Here is a 27,004-nt window from a genome sequence, read left to right as displayed (position 1 = left end):
CTTGACTGCTTGTACTGTGGCTTTTGGGGTCTCAGGTGTTCCATGAGAGGGTGCTTTAGCCTCTGCATGCAGACTGTGGCTTCTGCTTGTCCCATAGGCTCTCTCCTGAAAGGTAAGTGACAGGCTTCTGGAATGACTAGGGTTGGGGACAGGGTTAGATTACAGTTACAATTCCGGCTGAGAGCTGAGCTTGTCTCCTGTCTTCCCCCTATAACTCTCCCACAGATTCTTAGTACCCATTTCCCAATCTGGCTGGCTTATTCTACTACTAACAAGATAAAAATAGAGCCTAAAATATAATAGCTGGCTGAAGTGCAATGCATGCGGAAGCCTTTGGGAATCTTAATTTAGAACTTTGGAAAAAGAGCGTAACATGGGAAAAACCAGGGTGCTCTATCACTGAGAACAAATATAATCTGGCAAATAGGAAAGCCTAAGCTGTTAAAGGATGGCTATACTGAAGTTCTCTATGTTGCTGGTTCTACAGTAAATGAAGGAAACAAAGCTACCTGGTATTTGTACTCTCTGGATTTAGAGTGTATTTCTTGAGATTTTTATCTTTTAGCGTATAGAATATAATGCAAATGAGTTGCACTGAGTAATCGGGCTTTTTTTTTATAGCATTCATTTTTTCAAGCCCTTATGGGAGCTGTTGACTTTTAGCCACAGGATACCTAGTTGAATACAATGAATAGTCAAGAGCTGGGTCAACTGTGAGTTGCCTAATAGCCTGGAGAAGTTGTGAGTGCAAATACATTCTGTATTTTCCCCTTGTTTAGTGCTTTAAAAAAGCTAAACTTCTGAAGCTATGTTCTCCGAGCTCTAGACAGACCCATCTCAGACTGACAGAAGGGAAGTGCCTGTGCCTTTGCAGCCATAACCTCTGAAGGACACGCAAAGGGAAGTGGTATATTGTTCCTCTCTAACAGGGGGTGGCAGCAACACTGTTGCAGGGTTGGGGCCCTCCCATGCCATGGGCAAAGCTGCTACCAGAGAGTGCAAGGAGGGCCCTGCTCCCGGGAAATACACTGAAGCACTCGAGCTCCTGGAGCAGCAGCTGCTGCTCCTTTCCTTACCCCGTACTTCTGAATTCATTGCACAGTCAGTATTTTTTCATGGCCGTCTAACACTTGCCATGTTATAGACTTCACTTACCAGGCAAAACCTGTACAAGTAAATAGAATTTGCTGTGAGACACCTAGAAAAATCAAGAAAGATTCTTTATTTGGTGCTGATACAAGCATTAAATGAAATAGTGTAGGCCAACAGACTGATTAAAAGGCAAGACATAGGCTTTAATAAGACATTTAAATCTTTTAAAGATCTGAACAGCTAAAGCTCCACATCCAATAAATTCTAGGATACAGGTACCCAGTATTATTTCATGTAAAACTCCAAGCCATCTCGCTTTGGTAAAGTAAGAATTTTACACTAAAAACATACATAACTTAAACTATTTACCACTTACTGTTTGTTTAGGTGAGCTAGGTTTGGTTTGCTGTATGAACTATAATGCTAAAGCTTAATCTACTCTAGGGCTGTTATGGGCATGATTTTTATTTTCAGAAATAAAAAACCCTCAGAGGAGAAACAGTAAACAATATAGCTTGCACTGGTGAGAGCTATTGCTTCCAACAGTATTTTCCTCGGGAGTTGCGCTTTTAGAAAGTTTCTTTTTAAAATGTCAGTAGATACGCATAAAAGGTTGCAATACTACAAAATGTGCACATTAACCTGGTTAATGTGTATACAGTAAGAGTATACATTAAAAAAAAAAAAGGTAAAAACATGTCAAAACTCATTATAATGACGCTACTCTCTCCTTCCAGGTAGGAAGGGGACAGCTTAAGACAGTCGGTTATAGAAAGAATGAAACTGTGCTTACTGCTTCTTAACCACAGACACTTGACTACAACGATCATAAGAACCAAGTATACAAAAGAGGCCAGTCTTGTATGGAAAGGGAAAAGGACGGGAAGAAGTATAAGAAAATCCCTGCCAAACTCCTAACATTTCTATTTAAAAGCAATGGAATTAAGTAACAGTCCCCTGCTCCTTTCAGCTGCTACTGTGATAATGGAAAGAAGTTTTGATCAGCAGCCAAGCCCACTTCAACCATCGTAACAGTGACAAGAGACAGACCTTTAGCTTTACTTGTGCTATGTCTTAGCTGATAAATAAGTACCCAGCTTTCACTTTTGTGAGTGTACCAAGAAACCTGATTAGATTGTGGTAAGTGGGGCGGGGGGGAACAGACTTCCAAAAATACCATCTTTTCCCAGCATTCCAGAACTGGTTTGGGTTTTGAAACAAACACCCTTCCCTCCCCAACTCTGGCAGAAAAACATCTCAGTTGTTAATATGCCATTTAGACTGGTTGTGGAGACAACTTCATCAAATGTCTACTTCTCAGGACTTGCTTTTGGTAATTACTTCCAGTCCTGAGTAGTGGAAGCCAAAACAAGTTGTGTAAGGATTAAGACAGGTAAGTTTCATTGGAGTTCTTTGATATTCTGCTAAATGCACAGTTAAGCTGCTTCAAAAATACTTTACACTCTTACCAGGAAGAGAATACTCCTTGGGAACAATTGTTACAAATCCAATCTGAAATCTTAATAAGATATGTAGGAGAGAACTATAACATCAAAGTCTTTAGAATCAACAGCCTTTTTAAAACAAAACCCAGGCTTTTAAAGTATGAAGCAAAATGAATTCCTTTTAATTCAGAGATCACCTAAAATGTCTAATTTTCAGCTAAGCATCCATTTGAACCAAAAGTGTCAGCATAAAGGTAACAGCTTTAAACACAAATTCCACAAAATATGGTACATCTCTGTGTAGCATTCTTGCTTTGCTCTTGTGCTTTAACTGCCCTCTAAATTACAGCACCAGTTCAGTTTCCTGGTTTAGTTTTTAAACGTGCATTTGACAGGTGACCCTCAAATACAAACGATTCATATATAGAAAATAATAGAGCATGTTTGACCTTGGAATTTCAATACTAGGTTCTGATCAAATTAATTATTTTGTGTTGATTTGCACTTCCAAGGAGGCATCCCATTTCTGGTTTTACGAGTAACTACGTAAAAATGTCACTAGCGATCTCCATCAGTGCAAGTGAAATCGCCCCTCCTCAATTCAGCTACCTCCAGAAACACCAGCTTAATTCTGCAGCTCCTTATCTGGCACAACAAAAGCCCCAGGTCTCTTACCTGATTAGTTGTCATGGCACCATAAAAATGATATGCAATACTTGTGGTTCAGTCCTCCCTCTTGGACCCTGTGCAAGTTTCTTCCTCTTCAGTCTCCCACTGAGAAATGAGGACAGGATTCCTAGTCTCTTGCCCCGTGCCTCTTCCCCACAATAAAATGGGGGCAGGAAAGAAAGTCTGAATTGTGTGTTTTAACATAGGAAAAAAAAAAATCAGTACCAAGGCTGAAATTCCCCTCGATGAGTTTCACAGGAAGAAAGAACTACTTAAGTAGTACACTTGTTTTTTTTTCCTTCCATCACACAAGTCTCCTGGGGGCAATGTGGACAGCATTACATACAGTGCGCTCACATGAAGTTCAAAAGTAGAGCTCCAGCAAGCCAGACTGCAAGTTCCCAATTTTCAAATCTAATTTTAAAATTCAAGTTCTTAATTGTAATTTATGAGTGTTTAAGAAAAAATAAATGAGTATTTTAAATTTCATGCATTCAGGCTACTTTAGAACTCCTCATTTGGGTTCAGTCTGTACTATGCTTCAACAGAGATCATATTTCTATGTGCTGACTGCTCCATTTGTGATAAGAGGTTAGGAGAACTCCTGCTGTGACAATTCCCCGTAAGCCCATGCCCCTGCCCTAGAATTACAACACACACAGAAGATGTACAGTTCTGTTCACATATACATCCCACCTTCATGATGCCAGCGCTATAGAAAACATCAGGACCAAGAAAACAGAAAATTCCAAAATCCCAGTCAGTCAACAGCCATTTGAGAGACTTAGAAGTATTTTTTCTAAACTTTTGAAATTTGCTAAAAGCTTCAGAAGTTATTAAATAACTGTGATAAAACAGAATATGTGAACATCAATGAAAGTTACTTTTTGAACTTGACATATTAGTAAACATAAATATGGGTCCTAACCATATGTTGAGAATCAGTCATGTCAACAGCTTATTAGAATGTGGCAAACTGAAGTAAGAGAAAAATAAAACAACTGCCCCTCATTGACAGTGCCAGTGGTTTTATAATTCAGGTCATAAATATAAACTATTGTGCAACAAACAAACATGACAAAGCCTACCTCAGTTAAATTTGTTTATATGATAAAAAAATAAACTATTAAACTGCTCATAGTGCAACATTCTATCAGCATACATAAGTATACCATGCTTTGTAAATTTACTATTACATTATTTACAGTATATAGCAATGCTTTAAACCAGAGGCGAAAGAACAAAAATAGGTAATGGAAAATGTTTACATACAGCTATGAGTCTTAATATTGTCCACCAAATTATCAAGTTTGCTTTGCAGACTTTTGTGTCATGTGAACACTCCTGCCCCACATCACAGGGTACACCTTTCTGTCAGCAGTGGTCTGCTTTGTTCGTAGATAGCGGAAAGATGTTTTTAAAAACTGCATAGCCTTCAAGCTTCGTCTGTTTCTTCAAACGCCATTTGCAAGGACAGCTGGAAAATACACAAGAACTCCATTAATTACCTACATCCGATCAATCTGCAAACTCAACTCCTGAAATAAGATCAATAAATATTCACTCCTGTAGAGTCATACCAAAACTAGACTAAATTAATGCCTTTTTACAGCAGTCTCTTAGTTGAAGGATGATGTTTTATAGGAGGAAAATAAGGGAGGAAAGCAGTTCAAGGATTCCTATCCATTATTGAAAAGTCTGAGCTTTAGGAGCTAAGCTCCCAGAATATAGAACAAAACATGAGAATGCTTTATTTAACGTTCTGTAAAGCTTCTGCTGGTGTGCACTGCTCAAACTGATAAAAAACGAATACGGTAAAAATGATGCAGTAACTATGCCTGCAGTACTTGTTTAATTTGACATTGCTGTCTTCTTATTAGAGAAATAAGGACTAATTATATAAGAATAATTAACAATACAGCAATTCCTTAATTAACCCTCATAGAGTGAGGGAGAAAGGACTGTCCTAACAGCCACTTACATACTGCAAGGTGTTAAGGAAAATCCATGAATATTGAGAGGTGCCTTGAGGACAACTATTTATAAGAAAGACTAACCACCAAGCTGTTCTTGGAAGTAGGTCGTGTCACTTTTAGGTCTCTTCCCCTACCACTGCTAGAGGGAAAAATCTGTTCCTCACTTCCTCTGAAGAATGCCTTTGGAAGACTTTTAGAAGACTGCACACCCATTCCACAGGCCACAGCAGCCCTAGCAGAGCTACTTTAGATGACAACACTGCTTAAGCAGCAAATACTACTATTCTCTTGTTGACATTTCTGCTCATAGCAGACAGGAGTTGGAATCACTTTGGGCTGGTTTTAGGCAGAAAAAAAAGTCAGTGGAAGTTTGAAATCCAGTATTATCTTTACTTTTCAAGTCTCAGTCTTTAAACTTTGTATTTTCAGAAAAGACAAGATACTGCATCATACATTTTGTGAATTCTCATTTCTAGTAATATTTCTCCACGATACAACAGAAATGATTAATCTTCTCTACAGTGCATTAGGTAATTAGGGCTATAATGCATTTCATGAATACAGAATTTGAAAGTGTTTTCCCGCGGCATTACTCAGAGTAAGCAAATGTCTATAAATACTTAAATAAGAGCGCTAGTCTTGCTTTAGTGGGTAGATGGTAGAAGAAAAATCAAAGCATATAAAAAAAATCCATTCTACTGTGCATTATTTAACTATATTCTATGCTACTTTACAGGCTAACTGAAAAAGCCAAGCACTCCATGCAGCACATTTATGAAATATGGTAACGTACCCAAAACCCTGAGATCATTGTAATCTTACCTTCTGTATCTAAAATGAATATTTGGGAATTTGTGTTTCGTTTCTTTAACACCCACATTCTTGAGCACTTTGTGCTTGTGCTCTGCGTGGTGATCTCAGCTGTCTCAAGGCAGCATCTCCATACTGAATACCTGAGCCCATTCTTTCTGGATCCAATTCTCCTGATGAGAAACAAAACGGTCACAAGAAGATGGATCACTTGCAAATAATATATTCCAATTTAACTAACAACATTAGGTAAAAAATGCATAATGATGTTCTGCTCTAGTTACGGAGATCTCTATTGCAATTCTGTTTACTTTTAGGCAATTCCAAACCTTTACCATTTTCTCCTGTAATTTCAAACGTGCCCTTAATCACAGTGACAAAGCAGTTTGTCTCTGAGTTAGGCTGCAATGAGAAATGTATTTGCACTAACTACTTCTAACAAAGGAAATATCCAAAATGTTTTCTGCCAACACTTAAAACATACCTGCTTTCAGAGACTAATACGCAAAGAAAGTAGTACTGTAGATACCAAGCCAAACAAAAATGGATCTATCTGACAGTAGGATTCCATAAAGCATTGCCCCCAGAGGAAATTACCTCAGCCTTCCCTATTTCTGGTATCCATTTCTGCCTACTCCATACCCTGTGCCTTCAGAAATATTCTTAGGGCTGTATGGTGGACCAGCCAAGATTAGAAGCATTTAGTCTATAAAAAATAAAAAAAAAAACCCAAACCAAAACAAAGAATCCCTCTGAATAATTCAGATCACTTAGGTTCATTGCACATGTGAGCCCTTTGTAAGTTAGCAGATGACACCACGTTGAAGGGACCAGTTGAGAGCTCGAGGGTAGGGCTGTCATTCAGAAAAGACCTTGGCTGAACTAAAGGAACAGGCCAGCAGGAACCTGATGAAATTCAGCAACTACACATGCAGAGCTCTGCACCTGTGATGGAACAACCCCAAGCATTGGTACAGGCTGGCGACCAACGAGGTAGATAGCAGCAATTGGTTAGCACTGGGACACACTGTCCAGAGGGGCTGTGGAATTTCAGTTCCTGGAGAGTCTCAAGATGTGCCTCAATGAGCCTCGGACAACTTGCTCTCACTTTGAACCTGAATGTGAACAGGAAGCTGGACTAGAGACCTCCATAGGTTCTGTAAAGAAGTTTCAATTTTTCCATGACTCAGTGCATATGTGCTGGTACAAAGGAAACAGGAGCAGCTCACAGAAAACAGGATTGACTTCTGCTATGGTAATGACTCTTTACATCAGTCACAGAACTACAGTATCATATGAAACTAGCTATACTTTGCTTTTTGGTTTGTTTTTTTGTTTTGTTTGTTTAAAATGGAAGCTGCTGTTTGGCACTGATTTGATGCAGCAATCAGGAAATTTCTATGAAAATACCATATTCTTTTAATCTAAAAATTTGTGTTTGGCATTCAAAATATGTAATTAGAGTCTGAGACAGACTTTTCAATATGGCCAATATTTAAAATTTTGAAGATACCAAACAACTAGAAGAGAAGAGAGGAAAACTGGAATGCAAATTAGCTGTAATGACACCTAACACTTAGGAGCCTGTCTCTGATGGAAACCTGCCCACTTGAGCTGAGAAGCTTCTGGTATATTTCTAGATCTGCAAAAGTAAAAATAGTTTCAACCAAGAGGCAAGGTCACTTCAGAGAAGCACAGTTGCTAGGAAACATCCCTGAAATTTTCAGTATTACAGTCAAATTCTCTTCACTATATTTCCTTCTACATATGAGAAGCAGAATTAAAAGTTATGTCTTCCCTGACTCTAGGTTTTTATTCTGCATTGCTAAAACTGTCTAATGTCAGGCTTGATGTTTGTAGGGACATAAACTCACAGAATGCACAGCCTACACTTGGAGCTGACTGTTAAGGTAAACACTTTGTAAAAACATCTATAATTCACACCACCCTGCCCTTTTAGTTATACCGATCTAACTTAGAAGTCCATTCCTATTAAAACATATGGGAAGTAGCTATAAACCAAATGGGTTATTTTACCACAATGAAATTTTGGTTCTTTGAGTCAATTCTATTAGAGAACTTTGAATGGCAGTATTTCCACATGCACTTTTAGTTTTCAGGACAAAAAACAACAAACACACTAAAAGAAAATAAATCTCAATTTACCTGATTCAATTTTATTGAGTATTTTTCTTGCACACTGTACAAAGGCCTCTTCAACATTTTCCCCTGTTAGTGCACTTGTTTCCAAGAACATCAGCTCTGCATTTGACACCAGAAAAACATTCTCAAAACAAGTCTGGAATATGTGATATGCTAATTCAAAGCATGAAAGGTAGGAACAATAACAATTTTCTTAAGGAGAACTATTGTCAAATAGTATGGTTTGGAAAAATTAGCTTTTGATGGCAAAACCATAAAAAACTTCCTCTGAAATACATTAACCCTAGAAAGTTGAATCCAAAGATAATAACCTGGGCTGTGCATATAAAATGGTGCATGAAACCAAAGAACTTCACACAGTTTCCCATTAATAGAAAGTTACATGCAGGACAGCCAGCAGCCACAGTAGGCAGAAATAAAATATCTATAATTGATTTATAAATGCAAAACCATTTTTTACTGATGGCAGGACTGCAGCAGAGAAGCTCAAACTGAGACTGGCTTTAGCTGCCACAGAAATGTGTCCTCAGACTGGACATGCTGAATACTACAGACTAGGTAATAGTCCTCTGTATCCATGCCATGCCCTGAACTCAGTTTCCCATGAGTAAAATTCACGGCTTCCAACTGCAGCAGAGCCCATCCAACCTTGTCTATGATCTACAGAATCTACAAGATGCTGAAAACTAGGAAATCATGCTCTTCATTTTCTCCTCAGTCCTTTGGAGGCAAGGCAATAGCTGAAGTTGTATTACATTCCCTAGGGAATATATCTCTACACAGAAGGTATTCTTTCAGTAGCAGCTGTGACTGGAAGAATCACTGGTAATGAGACTTAAATAGTACATGTAGTTCTCACTGCAGGCACTGTCCCCTCTCTATGCCTCAAGTACTGACAGAACTCTCTTTTCTGTAGACATTTGACAAGTCACTGTGGGCAAAGTACTCCCTAACTGCAGAAGAAAGAAAATACTTTAATTATTAAGCATCTTTGAATGCTACATGAAGACTTTTTACTACTTACCATTTTCTTGTGCAAACCGGGATGCTTCTAAAAAAGTAACTTCACGATCTGCATCAAGATCTTTTTTGTTTCCACACAGTATTATCACAATATTTTGACTTGCTAACATTCTTGCATCCGTCAGCCAATTAGTAAGTGCATTGTAGGTTTCTCGGCTATGTAGAAAATGACATGCTTTATTAGAACACACTAATTTCTCATGAACAGATCACTGAACTAAAACTCAGAAGGAAAATCTGTATTTCTGGCAAACAACAAATTGCTGCTAGTCAGGCAAGTCACCTACACATCTCAATATGCCAGCTATGAACTGGGAAGAGTATCAAGTTCCTTCATAAAATTATTTAAAAGCTTAAAGTTTTGAAAAAGCAAAATTAAATCAACCACAATATATAAATAAATACACACAATTATAAAATTATAAAATACCCTGTTAACATGAAAAACTACAATTTTAAGTACTAATCTAGTTTTGCCCTTTTGTGCATGAAATTTTGGGATAACAGAATGAGTTATTGTTTAATATGGAATTCAACTGATACTTAAGTTTCAGGTGGGATTGTAAGAATTTACTACATTTATGTAGAATTGCATGCCTGAACTTTCATGTTTGTGTCAAGACCAATAATATCACAGGCAGTTGCCCTGCACACACCATTAGTCACTGTAGTGGTAGTTAGAGACAAAACCTTCAAGCAGTTAAGACTGACACATGAGTCCAACTGTGAGTCCAACTGACCTTAAGCACAAACCACAGATTTCAAAGACTGCTCAGAGAACAGTCCACTCACAGGACAAAAAGCAACAGATCCAGCAAATCATTGTTAACCAACACAAAACTTATCTGATGAATATCAGTCAATGACGGCCAGGAAAAGATGTGGAAATGTGTAATGGTAAGGTATTCTATTGGCTGCCTACAATATTAAAATATTGAAAGATGCAGAGATGAAGAGAATTTTGGGCTACAGTTAAGGACCATGTAGGTAGATGTAGCTTCTCCAGAGGATCACCTGTAATACCAGCATGCTAATAAGCACTTTCCACAAATAGGGGCGTACCAACTTGATTAAAAGTGGCTAAGGTCTGCTCTTAGTTTCTGTCGCAAGGCTTCCTGACCCAGTGGTGGCATGTAGTCCACCATGATTAGATCAGCTACTGGTGGGCCAATTCCCATGTTTTTTTCTAACCCTTTGAGACTTTACATTTATGACATTCACAATATCTCATGTAAGCAAGTTCCAAAACTTAAATACGCACTAAAACAGAAGTACTTTTTATACTTATTTTTTTTCTTCCTGCTCATTCTCTGTTAGAGGACTAGATACTTGGGGACGAATCATTATGCATTAATTGTATCTGGTAGTCTATAAGCAAAAGAGTTGCTAGCCTTCTTACCTGGTTATATCATAGACAAGCAAAGCACCTGCAGCTCCTCTATAGTAACTCCTTGTTACAGACCTGAAATAGAATCACAGATGTACATTTCTGTAATATCTTCATTGTTTCAAATCTGTGTTAATATAATGCAATGTATATTATGAAACAGAATTGTCATTTACATATTTAAAATAAAATGTGGGTTTTAGATAACATTATCAGCTGTGCAGTAGTAGACTATTTACGACTTTTGACAAAGCACTTTCACTAAATATATCTATACAAGCCTTCTCAAAGTCCATTATGACCTGCGTGCTGCTGAAGCTATGCATATCATCATGCTATATGGCCTGATACAGAAGGGGAACTGATGGTGGTATCTGTGGCTTGAAAACAGCATAAGTAACGTATGTTTGAGGAGAAAATAGCTATAATTGAACAAATTAAGGCTCCTTAAGTTGAACAGGAGGAGACAAGGAAAGCAAAGCAAAGAATCCTTCAAAAGGTAGAGGAAGAAGAAAACCATCTGCTACGTATGCAGAGGTGTGATCAGCCTTAAAAAGAAAAGAATAAGATTATAAAAAAGCAACAGGAAAAAAAGGACCTGCAATTCTGTGAACACTTTGAACCTGAAAGAGCAGAATTTGCACAAGCCTCTGAAAGTACAGAGCTCCTCAGAATGCCAGGATATCTGGCCCACACATTGAAGAGATCTCATTAATGGAGACTACATGGCACTGCCCAGCTTTACCTGGTCACAGATGTAGCCAAAGTTGTCTAATACAGGACATTTATCTGGATTGCTGCCTATTACTCGGCCAAGGGACGCAGGAGACCTGCATGGTTGAGCAGGGAGCTTCAGAAAAAGCTCAAGTGGAAGAAGGAAGTTTATAATAAGTGGAAGAAGGGACTGACCCCTTGGGAGGATTACAAGAATGCCACCCGAGCGTGCAGGGATGAAACAAGGAAAGCCAAGGCCGCCTTGGAATTAGACCTGGCTAGGGACATCAAGCACAACAAAAAGAGCTTCTACAAGTATATTGGAAGCAAAAGGAAGACCAGAGAAGTTGTAGGCCCACTGCTGAATGAGGCAGGAGTCATGGTGACGGAGGATGTGGAGAAGGCAGAGTTACTGAATGCCTTCTTTGCTTCGGTCTTTTCTGCTCGGCCCAGCTCTCAGGAGTCCCAGGCATTGAATAAAGTAACAGGGAAAGAAGACGACTTCCCTTGGGTTGAGGAGGAGCGAGTGAGGGACCAATTAGATCATCTAGATATTCACAAGTCCATGGGCCCTGATGGGATGCACCTGAGAGTGCTGAGGGAGCTGGCAGAAGTCATTGCTGGGCCGCTCTCCATCATCTTTGAAAAGTCCTGGAGAACAGGCGAGGTGCCTGCGGACTGGAGGAAAGCCAATGTCACTCCAGTCTTCAAGAAAGGCAAGAAGGAGGAGCCGGGGAACTACAGGCCGGTCAGCCTCACCTCCATCCCTGGAAAGATGATGGAACAGCTCGTTCTGGGTGTCATCTCAAGGCACGTGGAGGAAAGGAAAGCTATCAGAAGTACTCAGCATGGATTCACCAAGGGGAAATCATGTCTGACTAACCTGATAGCCTTCTACGATGGCATGACTAGATGGATAGATGAGGGGAGGGCGGTAGATGTGGTCTACCTTGACTTAAGCAAGGCGTTTGACACGGTCTCCCACAGCATCCTCATAGGGAAGCTTAGGAAGTGTGGGTTAGATGAATGGACAGTGGGGTGGATAGAAAACTGGTTGAAAGATAGAGCTCAGAGGGTTGTGATTAGGGGCACAGAGTCTAGTTGGAGACCAGTGACGAGTGGTGTTCCCCAGGGGTCAGTACTGGGTCCAGTCCTGTTCAACATATTCATCAATGACCTGGATGAGGGGATAGAGTGCACCCTCAGCAAGTTTGCTGATGACACCAAGCTGGGTGGGGTGGCTGACACACCGGAAGGCTGTGCCGCCATACAGAGAGACCTGGACAGGTTGGAGATCTGGGCAGAGAGAAACCTTATGAAGTTCAACAAGGGCAAGTGTAGGGTGCTGCACCTGGGGAGGAACAACCCCATGCACCAGTACAGGTTGGGTGCTAACCTGCTGGAGAGCAGCTCTGTGGAAAGAGACCTGGGAGTCCTGGTGGACAACAGGATGACCATGAGTCAGCAATGTGCCCTTGTGGCCAAGAAGGCCAATGGCATCCTGGGGTGCATCAAGAAGAGCGTGGCCAGCAGGTCAAGGGAGGTCATCCTCCCCCTCTACTCTGCCTTGGTGAGGCCGCACCTGGAGTACTGTGTCCAGTTCTGGGCTCCCCGGTTCAAGAGGGACGGGGAACTGCTGGAAAGGGTGCAGCGGAGGGCTACAAAGATGATTAGGGGACTGGAACACCTCTCTTATGAGGAAAGGCTGAAGGATTTGGGTCTCTTCAGCCTGGAAAAAAGACGTCTGAGGGGTGACCTTATCAACGCTTATAAATACTTAAAGGGTGGGTGTCAGGAGGATGGGGCCAGGCTCTTTTCAGTGGTGCCCGGGGACAGGACAAGAGGCAATGGGCACAAACTTGAGCATAGGAAATTCCACCTAAACATGAGGAGGAACTTCTTTACCCTGAGGGTGGCAGAGCACTGGAACAGGCTGCCCAGAGAGGTGGTGGAGTCTCCAACTCTGGAGACATTCAAAACCCACCTGGACGTGTTCCTGTGTAACCTGCTCTAGGTGACCCTGCTCTGGCAGGGGGGTTGGACTAGATGATCTCCAGAGGTCCCTTCCAACCCTATGATTCTATGACTCTATGATACTCAGACTTCTACCACCATGCTCATCTTTGTCAACCATTGCCCCCACCCCCCAAATCAAAGAAACCCCCAAGTCCCCTCCCCTCCAAAATATAAAAAAACCCCCCAATGTCCTATTTGACAGTGAATGTACTCAGGAATATATTAGATCTCTACTGAATTTGATCTACGCCTCAGATGGATGACACAGTTAAAATACTGCATTAAAAGTACATTGGGGGTTCTAAGCTGGCAAATACGTTGCTTTTTCTTTAAGAAACTTAAGAGATCTCAGTCTTTCTAGAAGTGTATTTAGCCAAATGAACTTGACAACTGATTCTTTTTTCCTCTCCTCTAATAAAATAATGTTATACTATTAAATTGTTCTCATGCAGATTTTGAAAAGCTTACATCTTCCTGGCATTTACTTAGTCCAACCAATAGAAGGTCTTCTAAACACAGAGTTAAGTACACAGTTATTTAAAAAACTATTCTGAGTTTGGCTGGTGAACAAGCTTTTAGCCACATATTCTACTCAAATACCTTAGCTACCACAGAAAATACTCAGTGAAAGGGTAGAACCTTAGATCCGGCAAGGCAGTGTTGCTTTACTGAAATCAATGGATCTATGTCTCTGTGTTCAAATTGGAAGATCTGGCCTAGTTAATAACATGAAAGCAGACAAACAATTCCACTGCCCAAGAAAATAATACCCAACACCCACAGCAACAATTTAATAAGTAACACTTAATAAAATGATTTAAAAGGTACCTGAATCTCTCTTGTCCTGCTGTATCCCATATCTGCAATTTTACATATTTACCACCAACATTTATGATCTTCGAACCAAATTCCACTCCTATAGTATGATTTGAGTCATCTTTGACTACAAAAAAGAAATAAAGCCAGACTTAATTGGAGAATAGAGTGAATAATTAGTTTTTACATAATCCAATTTAGGTATAATCAGACGTCCTCAGTGTTCAAGTTACAAACTACTTCCTAAAAAACCAAATTCAGTGGTACTCACAAGTGTACTGCCACCATGCAGAAATAAACAGTCTCACAACTTTTGAACAGCTTATTCTATTCAAAATTACTACTAGGAAGGCCTGCCTTAATCAAATCATTCCTAGTTCACATTAATAAAAGGCAAGAAAACTTTTGTACGCTTTTTTCCAACTGTGTTTTCTAATACTTTGACGCAATTTAAAACTAAAATTCATGGAAAAGCAGAACACAAAAAGACACAGTCTTGCCCATGAATAAGCAAGATCTACTTCTTCTTTAAAACACAAAGATACTTGCTTTATGTACGCTGTTGATATCACGGATTCTCAGCAATATACAACTGCCCTTACTAAATATCTAATATCTAGGGAAGCTTATAGCTGCAAGATATATTTCTCACAAAAAGTCTGTATTTTCATCACCATCCTGTTATGCTTATTTGAGAGTAATAGAGAATACTGCTCAGTATCAGGCTTTTGATTAGAGATCAATAAAGATTTACAGCATGGTTCTGAACATAATTCTCAGTCAAAATCCTCATCTATATACATAAGAGAATTATGGAAACTTCAATACAAAGAATAGATACGCTTGTAGGCAGAGCCTTCCATGGTACAAAGCAATGGAGAACTCTTACTGTGCTCACATATACTTACATTTCTTTTCAATAAATTGATGTAGTAAACAGGACTTTCCAGTTCCAGCATTTCCTATGACCAAGAACTTAAACAGGAAATCTGAAGATTGAAAGACAAAAAAATACTTGCTAGATTTTAGTATGCACTCACATTTTTGCCACGAGACCAAGTACACAAGTCAGCTATTCTCTACTACCTGTTATTTCAAAGATAAGGGAATAGATGACAAAATCAGCAAAATAACAATAAATCTGAAGAACAACCCAATGTATTTAATAGTGATGTTACAAAGTACGAGCTAAGAATGCTATTTGTTTATAGAGATAGAACAATGACAAGAAGAGACGGAAATGGCTGAATCTGAATTCAGTTAAAATAGGCTGAATTACAGGTATATGGTTGGTTTGTATTCCAGCAACCTGTTTGAAGGGTACGTAAGTACAAATGCCCTATATAATGACGTTGTTTCTTCAAATTTGTATGCTTTTGTACTTTTAAAAATTTTTATATTTTTTATTTCGTTCACATTACTTTGAACTTCTCTATATTAACTGCTTAATATTCATACTTCATTTTAATACCTTTAAAGCTGGAACAACTACAATATTTTTCTACAAAATTTGCAGACAAAAAGCAATTTTTATTCCAAGATACCTGCTTTTACATTTCCTCCACATAGTAAACTAAGATAGAGGTACTTCTGCTGCTTTACGTGTTTAAGAGTTTATATCAGAGTTCATTAGCAATGCATGTATTCAAGATTTACGGTCCATTTGTATTGTTTTAACAGTTACATATAATGCTTTAATACTGCCTTCCCAGATCTGCTTTCAGTTTGGCTACAGACTGAAGAAAGCTTCTTTGTCTTACCATTGTCAAACACATACACTGATAAAACGTGATTAAAAAGTTTACAATTGCTTCCCCTAATATATAGCCATCAAGGCAACCTTTACAGTTCATGAAAGAATCACTATTTATTTTACCAGCAGCAGCATTTTTTACAGTCATCTTTACAACTTTATTGCACAGTTTCTCTTACAAACATAGCACATCTCCAGAAGTCATCAGGTAAGCATACGATGAAAAGGATTAAGTTTGCAATATCAACAAAAATAAAAATAATTTCATTAACAGTGTTCAAAGCTGTCAAATGGGTTACACAGATATTGGCCCAGGGAATGGCAGAGTAAAAAATAAATTAGACTATGCTAAGCAAGTCAAAGCACTGATATGTTACTCCATCAGAACCTCGTTTGAGTCTTTAGTTTTACAAACTGGATTTAACATGCACAGAAATCTACGTGCTCATTTCATTTCATGCAGGAATTGTTATTTGTTATGGTACATCATAAACACCCCCTAGCAATGGTAAAAGCAAAAAGCAAGTTTCTCATACAGTAAGAAAATTCCCACTGATGAAAAGTCAATAGCAAAACAGATGGCTACAAGACCTGGGAACATCCACCATCCTTTGTATTCACCCGTCCTCCAAATTTTATTCATATTTAAAATGAGGTAGTGTTTTACTAAAGATTTTAGCTTTTTTACATTTTAGCTTTGCATGATTTTTCTTGTTTCAAATGTTGTGTCTTGGTATAGATTCTGTATTCTACCCTTCTCAGAAAGAGATTGCTGTTTCTTGCTTACAAATATGACCATTTACACGCTCAAGACATTCTGTTCCAAACTCCTCTCATTCTTCACGCCCCCACCCAGCTGCTCATGCTTTCTAGATAAAAAAAAAAAATAGCTACAAAAAGGATTTTGCTTCAGGTTGTGAAAATTTTGTGTGTTATCTCCTGTAAAGAAGGTCCCTTCATGTCATCTCAACTGTAAAACACACTGGAGCCGAGAATGCTTCATTCTATCAAGTCTTCACTGTTAGTATAAAATGTAGATATCATAAATAGCCCCAAAGTGTTAGGTTAAGAAAAAATTCATCTCTGAAAGAAAGCCAAGTTTCTCTTCTTATGGACCAAATACCACTAGTTAGCTGCCTTGTGTACATTTTCATACATTTAAACTACTGTGGGTGGGTGTAATCTCACTGGTTTTACCACTTTCAGAGAGCTCCTCAAGATGTGAGATGTTCTGAGACAGTCACAATTAAAATAATCTGCTTCTGCTTTCTGCACTTTTTCCCAAAAATAAATCTGAAATCCAGTTAAAACTCATTCTCCTATGTATCTGGTTTGTCAGATTTTTTTCTTAAAAACAACTACAAAATTCAAGTCTACCTTCCTTTTTTCCATGGAAGACTCCTATTATTGACAGTAGCATAACAGCTACTGTCAAACTAAACCAGGAAAAGAATAAACCCAAATCTCCATTCGTATACTAATTTGCTCTGTGACTGTAAGAATTGGTTGTTAAATGTGATTCATGAAGCCATACTTCTGCAACCCACAAACCCATACTGAACAGCAAATTTAACACGCCTCTCCATTGTATGCAGACAGGCTTCAGGCCAGTGAGAAATTGAGACAACAGTGTCGCTGTCAGGGATGAATCTGGAATAGCTTCAGAACAGCAGTGTATTTTTCCTGAGGTGTTTCAAGTTGAAGTGCTTTATATTTTGCTCTGAAAGCAAGAGTGATATTTGGGGATTTTATATTCATGTCTGAATTGATTTTAGCAGCACGTTATAATAGACTCCCAATTCCTGTCAAGATTCTATTGTGCCAGACAACTTTAAAAGGGAATCTTTCCTACAAACAAATTACTTAGATGCTGATTCAACACCTGCTTACTTAGTAGGCAAAAAAATAGATTTCCCTCCGGCAAAATAGCAAACAGGTTTTCTAAGGTAAAACTTGAAAAGGCCAGTTACAATTCACTTGTTTACAGTATGAGAGTAAGAGAAATGTGATTTATTCTACCATACAATGGAACTATCAAAATCTTACAATAAAAAAATCAAAACCTTTCTGCATCAAAGGAGGCAGCAATGTTTCTAAACACATGTCGATTCATAGGGTTAATGACACTTTGAAGTAACATTCACAAATGTAATTGTACTTCTCTCAGTTTAAACTCCAATTTTATGTAAATTGTTCAAAATAGCAAAAGACTTATCCACAGTTAACAGTTTATCCACAAGCACTGGATAACACATTTCAGGAAATATGGAATACTTTGCACATTTAATCAACTGCAAGGAAGGACAAGAAAAGGGATTTGCCAATACCAAAAGTCACAAATATCCATATTTAACAAGTTTTTAAGTTCACCGCCTAGCATATTAATGAGTAAGGTAATACCAGGTAAGAATAGGGAGAACATTTTTCATTTTGTTATTCTGGAACTTCTTTCTTATCATGTCATTCTGTATGGTAACAGGAACCACATAAATTACAGTTTTATAACTTTTTTTTTTTATTGCTTGATTTAGGACATGAAATAGCTTCTCTTTTCTTTGAACTGTACAGATGTACCTAAAAATTCAGAAACACAGAAACGGAATGAGACTGGACAGATGGCTTCTTTCAGCCCAACTGTAACACCACCGCATACTTGCATCGGGAAAAACTTTTATATATTAATTCTTTGCAATTTCACCAAATGCAACTCTCATTCTCGTGTCTGCGCTACTGCTTAATTGCTCTTGTTTTTCTTCTTGGTGTCTTCTTCCCACTCTTCCCAGAGGAGTTAAGTAACTTCATTTCACAGCTCGGCTTTTTTTGGGTTTTGTTTGCGATTGACAAAGCGGCTCTGAGCTCCAACATTCCAGTCAGCTGCCAAGGCTGTCACCCTAGAGAAGTTTTTCTTTTGAATTCTGTTGTTCCTCCTTCATGGAAAAGCAACATCATTCAGATGTTACAAATGCTTGCTACCATGCTGGCTACTGAAAAGGTCTAGAAAAGTTAAAGTACTTTGCCTGTAAATAAGATCATCATTATACATAAAGAATTTAGGACGAAAACTGAACTCTGTGCCAAAAGGAAAAAGGGTTACAAGACATGCACTAGAGAAAGCATAAAGAGATGAAAGCATAGCACGTCTGTTTAAGGAAATAAGGTAATATAAAAAATCAACTTACTTCCCTCTGTGAGCTACATGCATCATCTGATCCCAAACTGGGTAGGGGGTACAGGGAACAAAACTTATTTTCTAGCATAGATGAAAAGGCGTAAAACTGTGGCATCCAAAGATGCACCAGCAGCTAAACTACATGGGGGAAGGAGGGGGAGACCACACGACAATGAGACAATTGTGGGCTTTGACTCATGTACCAGCAAAAACAGATGGTTGATATAGAAACCACCCCCAGACATCCAACCTCCTTTAACTGAAGTTTACTCCAGCAGAAGGAATAGCTGAACAGCTTCTGAGCTACTGCAGTTTAGTCTTTAAGATGTAATGAGAATTAAATTGTTTTTTACATGCTTGCTAACCCAGAAGAGAGGAAAAAAAAAAAAAAAAAGAGACCAAATTATATCCTCAATCTCAGTTTGGTCTTCCAACTCCTTGATAAAGAGTAGAACTTACATTCACTAATGCTGACCCTCTGGCAACTCTCTCATTCACACCATGCAAAAAGCGTCTTTTAGTAGTTAGGCATCGTCTATTTTGCAGAAGTCTGCATAAGGAACAGTGCTCTGAAGCATTCCTACTGGCATATGCTGCCTCAATTATGACAGAATAGAGGAGCTACTCTCCCTGCTTACTTCTTCCTCTAGCAAAAAGAGTTAACAAGACAAACCGGTAGAACAGATAAAGCCAGATCTATTCCAATCTGCATACAGAATGCTTGAAAGAGGGAAGATCTCCTTCCTTATAAACAAAAGAGCTATGCCCTCTAAGCAATAAAATCAGATTTGAAATAAACTGAAGGCCAGGGTGATAAATGCAGAGACCATCAGATCAGTGGAGGGAGGTGGGATGGGGAGAAAAGAATGAATCGAGTTGTCCAGACCAAAACCAAATATTTTCAAACGGAAAGAAAGACTATACTGTCCCTACATTCTCTGACAATGACAGAGATTGATAAACTTATGTGCCCAGACTGGGAGTAGTAGATACTAGTGGAGAAAACACAGGGAAGAAGGGACTGAAGAGATTTGACTGGAATCTTACATATCATGTTTACTTAAAGGTAGTACAACCTTTCTTCTTCTACCATTTAAATTCCAAAGGTTGCTTTGCATTTATCTATTAACGGTAAGCTATTTTTATGTCAGTCTGTATTAACCATAACAGAAAACTGCATACATCTTGCACTGGGAAGGAGGAGAAAGCACGCATGTGTTGTTACATGGTAACTATCTACAGAGAGGCCCTTTGCATCTCAGAACTCAAGTTAAAATAATTTTCCTATGAATAACAGATTTGTTTACAATGTTACAAGATAAACTTTTTAAAGAATGATCCTCCTCTCCCAAAAGTTGCAGTAAAATATTCTTTCTAAACTTAGTCTCAAAATTCATGGAGTTTTCTTGTATTCATGATTGTTTTGGTTTTGTATTGGCACTTTGTAAGGGAAATAAATTGATCACATAGGAAAAGGATAAACAGATTAGAGTGCTGAGAACAGAAGATATACAACTGATGATATGGATCTACAGGGAGAAAATACGGATTGCAAACAAAGAATTTAGTGCCAAGACAGTGAGAGACTACAGACCTTGGTTTGAAACGAGGGAAGAAACAAGAATCACAGTAAGGGACAAATAGTTGGGAAAACTGGGTGAACAGAAAATCTTCAAAGCAGACAGAATTTGACAGAGAGAAACGAGCTCGGGAAGGGAAAACAACAGGAAGAGATATGTAAATTAACTGACGTGGATAATGAAGTATGATAGGCAGAAAGGACAGACCAGAGGAAAGGCTCTTTATTTCTCATGGATTGAGAATAATATTGAAAAAAAAAAAATACCCCCCTTTCAAAGGGAAGACATGTTGAAACCTCACAACAAAATTAAAGTAATAAAAAAGTCAGACAGCAAAATGACATTGAAAAAGCCAACAACCAAACACAAACCAGCAACCACTTTCCTGAGCCTATCTCTACGGGATGAAAAGCTTGAGGTTACATAATCAGAACAGGTCATAACCTACGTAGTAAGAAGAAAAATCCAATGCATGAATAAGAATCTACAAGGGCAGAAGCTCCATGGATTCCAGCACTGAGGTGATGCAGTGACCACTGATCTCAGTCACCTGGAGGGAACTGCCCTAATACTTCTATTAGCCTTGATGATCACTGTAACAGCTGGTCAGAAACAAAGCACCCTTTGTTAGGACAGCACATTAAATCCCAGAGAGTTCATCAACACAGAAGATCCATGATTTTATCACATCATACTGTTTACTTTGACCTGTCAATTGGGCTGCTACATACGTGGCAGGGCACTGCAAAATTAGATACTGATTAATGTTATGGTCAGAGGTGCTATGACCATTGTTAGATTTTATGTTAACTTATTTTTTATTCTTCTATCTACTCTAAACCTTGACACTCTCAAGTGCTCTAGCTCAGAATTTTTTTAGCTTGTGCATGAATAGAATAAACATTGAAACTCAAAATAGAAGCATACCAAACAAGAATTAAACAAACAGAAGAAATAACCTACGACTGCAAACCTTCAATTTTAAGAGTTTGTCTTCTAGGTTACTAAAACAATCAGAAAGTTATCAACAGCTAAAGTGAGTTTACAATCGCTATTTTGCATAACTGGAACAATGCAAAAAATGTTGAAATGTACTCATTTAAGATACAATCATCTATTTAGCTTGCTTACTATTACAGCATCAATACAGGAGCACTGCTGAAATTCTGTCCGTCATCTCTGGTTGTCTACGAACCCATTTGCTTAGAGACTACCAACACAACTATAAGCACAGCCAAAGCGAGCCGAGTTCTTGATCACTAGAGTTCAGAGCATGAAAAATTAGTTCAAACTCAACTCTAGATTTACAAAGCACACCTCTCTGATTTCTACATATAAGTTTTACATGTTTCAAGATAGTACGGAAAAAAGACGCTGGGTCTTAATATCCTAAAGTTTGCACTTCAAGGGCTGCCCCACACTCTTGCTTTATTTTGTTCCTTAGTTCTGTGCATCTGTCGTACAGTGAAGCACTGTCCAGTGGGACAAAACATCTTAAGCACTGATGACTAGGGTATTGAAAATAAACTAAGTTACGTAGCAGAAGGAATCAGGTGAGTTAGCCTACTAGTAAGAACTCCTGATGGCCATGCCAGCCTCCCTCACACTTAGAGTTGTTGGGTCCAATTTTGCTTTAATTATCCAAACAATTCCTTATTTTCAAGAATCTGCTCTAAAAGCAAGAGGATGCAAGTCCAGTTCTAAAGCCTGAACAGCTACTGAAGATAAGACGTTGCAACAGACAAAGACAGAAAATTACAAGTGAAAGGGTTTATCACAGTATTCAATTTTGATCTACTCTCCAACAACCCATCACATGAGCTTTGAATACGTTTAAATGTACGACAGCATTTTTACACTGCAAAACACTACAGAACTGTATCTTATGGAATGGGGAGAAAAACCAAATTGATTCAAGCAAACACAGTTGTGTCAAAGTTGTGTCAAGTTGTATCAAAGTGATAAAGAAGAGAAATTAATACTATTCAGTTACTTTTCGCCTCCTACACCTAGCCAGCAATACTAGCTCTGCTTACCTTTTCGACTCCTCGCTTCTCCTTGATGCTTCCCTGTCAGGCACCGACACACCCTGCCAGTGCCTGCGGTCCAACTTACTCCTTCAAATGTTTTTCTACCAGGAGCAGTTAGACATCCATGCAAACCCAGGGACATTTGAGCATATTCACTGATCTTTCCCCCCTAACTCGCTCTCACAATCAGTTCTTTTTGATGCTTGCACATCTAAGACAACAGGACCGAAATCCTAACTTGACCCTCAGAAGAACACAGTCTCCAATTAAAGAAACGAGCAGCTTCTCCCACAGGACACGCACTGCAACTTTCCTCCGGAATTCACTTAATCGTAACAAGTAGCGTTCGAGTCCCCTCGCCTAGATTTCACTTGTGTTTCCAGTCAGTATTTCCACACCACGGAAGGTAATTTTGCAGGCGCACTGCCGTGCCAGCCCGGGCAGCAGAGGGAGGGGCGGGGCTCCGCAGTGCACACACCTCACAAGAACGGGCAAAACACCACAAGCACATCCCCCGGGGGGAGACAAACCCGCCGGAGCCCGGAGAGCCGCCGCCACCTGCAGCCGGGCTCCCCAGGAGGCGACTGCTCGGCCCCGGGCCCGCTCCCCCGGAGGGGAGGAGGAAGAGGAGGGTCCCCCCCCGACTCCGCTCCGCCCCCCGGCTCCTACCGTAGGTCTCGGACATGGCAGTCTGCGACATATCAGGAGCGATGAGCCCTGCCCGGGGAGGATGCTGTCGGGCGGAGGCGGGCGGGCCGGCAGGGAAGCGGACAGGCCACCGGTGCCCCGGCCCGCCTCAGCCCCGCCACCAACGGCCACCGCTGCGCACGCGCACCCAGGCCGCCTCGCCCTCCGCCGCCGCCGGGGGGGGCGGTACCGCGCGGAGCCCCGCCTCCTCGCGCAGGCGTGGCGCGCTCGCGGCCAGCGGCCCCGCCTCCGACCCACCCCCCTCCCCCCCCCCGCCAACCGCCCGCAGCGGCCGTTAGCAAAACAAGGCGCACGTGCGGGGCTGGAGAGCGGCGCCGCCGTTGGGGCGGCAGCGCGAGCGCGGCCTACGTGACAGAGCGGTCGCTCCGCCTCCCCGGGCTGGGGCGCGGCCGGGTTGTGAGGGGCGGTGGCGGCCGTGTCCGTGTTCACAAAACAGTCCCTCAGGCAAACGTGCCCCGTGCCGCTCCGGTGCCTGCGCTGGAAGCTAACGGTGTTTGTATGATTCAGAGGTTCCCCTCCGCTCCTCCTGGAAATTGGAGCCGCTGGGGAGGCTGCTGTGGGGAGCGGAGCAGGAATAGTCCCTCGGTTCTGGCACGTTGTCTCGAATCTGAGCTGATTCCAGCTGACTTACAGAATCATAGATTCTATAAGTGGTTTAGCTAGGAAGCGACCTTAAAGATCACCTAGTTCCAACCCCCTGCCATGGGCAGGGACACCTCCCACTAGACCAGGCTGCTCAAAGCCCCATCCAGCCTGGCCTTGAACACTTCCAGGGATGGGGCATCCACAACTTCCCTGGGCAACCTGTTCCAGTGCCTCACCACCCTCACAGTAAAGAATTTCTTCCTAATATCTAATCTAAATCTCCCCTCTTTCAGTTTAAAACCGTTACCCCTCATTCTATTGCTACACTCCGTGATAAAGAATCGCTCCCCATCTCTCCTGTAGGCCCCCTTTATGTACTGGAAGGCCACTATAAGGTCTCCTTGGAGCCTTCCCCAGGCTGAACACCCCCAACTCTCTCAGCCTGTCCTCATAGGGGAGGTGCTCCAGCCTTCTGATCATCTTCGTGGCCCTCCTTTGGATCTGTTCCAACAGGTCCATGTCCTTGTGCTGAGGGCTCCAGAGCTGGACACACTACTCCAGGAGAGGTCTCACCAGAGTGGTATAGAGGGGCAGAATCACCTCCCTCGACCTGCTGGCCACACTTCTTTTGATGCAGCCCAGGATGCGGTTGGCTTTCTGGGCTGCAAGTACGCATTGCTGGCTCCTGTTCAGTTTCTCGTCCACCAGCACCCCCAAGTCCTCCTCGGGTCTGCTCTCAATCTATTCTCCACCCAGCCTGTTTTTGTGCTTGGGATTGCCATGACCCAGGTGCAGGACCTTGCACTTGGCCTGGTTGAACTTCATGAGATTTGCATGGGCCCACCTCTCAAGCCTGTCAGGGTCCCCCTGGATGGCATCCCTTCCCTCCAGCATGTCGACCGCGCCACACAGCTTGGTGTCATTGGCAAACTTGCACTCAATCCCACTGTCCGTGTCTCTGACAAAGATGTTAAACAGCACTGGCCCTGGTACTGACCCTTGACAAACACCACTTGTCACTGGTTTCCACTTGGACATTGACCTGTTGACTGCAACCCTTTGAGTGTGGCCACCTAGCCAGTTCCTTGTCCACCAAATGGTCCATCCATCAAATCCATGCCTTTCCAATTTAGACACCAGGATGTCAAGCGGGACAGTTTCAAGTGCATTGCATAAGTCCAGTTAGATGACGTCAGTTGCTCTACCCTTATCTACCAATGCTGCGGCAACATTGTAGAAGGCCACCAAATTTGTCAGGCAAAAAGTGAGCAAACGGTTTTTCCCTGGTGGAGAACCTTCCTGTGCCAACTCCTCCTGAAAACAGGATCCCACTGCCCAGCTTCAGTCATAAAATGTCTACCCCAGGTTCTTTGAAATACCATCTGTGCCCCTGCCCTCACAGTTGCCAGCATTTCGGCCAAAGTCTGAGCCTTTTGCTGACAAGCTCTTTGGGGGACATGGTAGAGTAGATATGGGGAAGAAATTTTTCACTGAGGGTGGTGAGACACTGGAACGGGTTCCCCAGTCAAGTTGTGGATGCCCCATCCCTGGAAGTGTTCAAGGCCAGGCTGGATGGGGCTTTGAGCAGCCTGGTCTAGTGGGAGGTGTCCTCGCCCATGGCAGGGGGGTTGGAACTAGATGATCTTTAAGGTCCCTTCCAACCCAAACCATTCTATGATTCTATACGTACGCTAACAGACAGGAATTTGGGGTTTTCTTGCAGAGCTCCTGACTTCACCATTGCTTTTCTTACCTCCAAGATAAATCCCAAGGAAAGTCAGATTGTTGAATAAACTTCCTAAGTGCAATAGCACCTTGTTTAGATTATTCTTTATTTGATTAACTCCCCTGTGATCCTGGTTATTCTGGCAGCAAGGAACACTAAGACTCCACCACAACAGCCTGTCCGTCTTTTCCCTCTCCAAGCAAAACTTCCCATGTGTCCTCACGTTCTCCATTCTGCCAGTGCTTTTAAAAATTCCTCCTTTGTTTTTTCTGGCTTTATAGTCTTGTTGCTCACAACTTCCCGTTCTTTCCACTTCTCCATCATCTCCCAAGCAATAGGAAAAACTGCCTCTGCCTGTCCCAGCCACCTCCTTACGGAGACTTTTGCTGGTCAAAGGTCAGCTTTTAAGTTCCTATCTCTAATCAGTGAAACAATACATGTTGAGCCAGCACCAAGAACCCCCCAGGGAACCTGCTGGTTATTCTTGATGTTGTGGATACATATAGACAAAGAAACTTGCTACAGTTTTCAAAGAACCAACTAGTTAGCGAGTTCATACTATTAACAGTAATTAGAGGTTATATACACAGTTTCCCAAAGTTATCATAGCCCCAATGCACAGAGGAGATTGAGGTCTACAGTGTCACATGTGAGCACTTCTCTCACAGGTATCTGCTCTCCAGGACACCGGAGGAAGCTGTGGGGTCTTCATGTGAGTTGCATGGATCTCAGTTTGTCACAGATGAGAGCTTTGTGGCTGAAAGCTGTCCCCCAAAATGGTACGTTTTGAGGCTTAGGTTGGGCCTTAAAGAAGTTTCGTCTAATGTCAGCCAATCCCTGATAGATATTCATTATTTTTGCTCAAAAAAACCCCAAAACCCAAACCCAAATCAAAAGTATTAACAAAAGGATACACAAAGATTGGTTAACAGAAAAGTAGAGAGATTTTACTAGATTACTAACAGTATATCATGTTGTGTAAATAAGAGAGCATAGAGATTTAGACATCTTGCACTATATAAACAGTACTTTAGGCTAAGAGACAAATTAGTTGTCAGATGTTGTTTTTTATTATGTGTATCTTGCAAGATGAGCTTGCCTATGTGGAGGTTATATTTGGTAAATAAGTCATTCTGCTAATGCCACATTTCTCTGCCTGCAACCGCTCCCAATTAGTTTACATGCACATGCCAATAAAATACATTGGAACTGTAAAGCTTTCTATAAAAGCTATTAATAATCCTGAAGAGGAAGATGGAGGTTGGACAAATGGTAACGCAAAGACAGGAGAACATGAGAGATGAATAGGATTCAGTGTTTCAGTATTTCTGCTTTAGAGAGG

At 40.8% G+C, this 27,004-nt stretch overlaps 1 protein-coding gene across 1 annotated transcript; it reads right to left on the bottom strand.

Moving 5' to 3' along the window:
- Positions 1–1,201: 1,201 nt before the first annotated feature.
- Positions 1,202–23,521, bottom strand: RAB4A (RAB4A, member RAS oncogene family). The gene is made up of 8 exons (XM_063329045.1): positions 23,313–23,521; positions 15,020–15,100; positions 14,124–14,238; positions 10,578–10,640; positions 9,180–9,334; positions 8,159–8,254; positions 6,005–6,165; positions 1,202–4,683 (listed from the first exon to the last, which is right to left on the bottom strand). The coding sequence occupies exons 1-7, from the start codon at positions 23,341–23,343 to the stop codon at positions 6,050–6,052; spliced, it is 657 nt and encodes a 218-aa protein (XP_063185115.1). The 5' UTR covers positions 23,344–23,521; the 3' UTR covers positions 1,202–4,683; positions 6,005–6,049.
- Between the last annotated feature and the right edge of the window lie 3,483 nt (positions 23,522–27,004).

Source organism: Chroicocephalus ridibundus, chromosome 3 (assembly GCF_963924245.1).
Source record: "Chroicocephalus ridibundus chromosome 3, bChrRid1.1, whole genome shotgun sequence".
NCBI lineage: Eukaryota > Metazoa > Chordata > Aves > Charadriiformes > Laridae > Chroicocephalus > Chroicocephalus ridibundus.
Note: the sequence above shows the minus strand (reverse complement) of the source record. Positions and strands in the feature narration are given on the sequence as shown.

Bases quoted from the DNA above. Each gene is read 5' to 3' on its own strand.
- RAB4A (XM_063329045.1), bottom strand. From the start codon at position 23,343: ATGTCGCAGACTGCCATGTCCGAGACCTACG. The intron at 14,239-15,019 runs GTAAGTATATGT...TCTTTTTTGTAG, and splicing joins TCAATTTATTGAAAAGAAAT to TCAAAGATGACTCAAATCAT. The intron at 8,255-9,179 runs GTAAGTAGTAAA...TGTCAAATGCAG, and splicing joins CCGGTTTGCACAAGAAAATG to AGCTGATGTTCTTGGAAACA.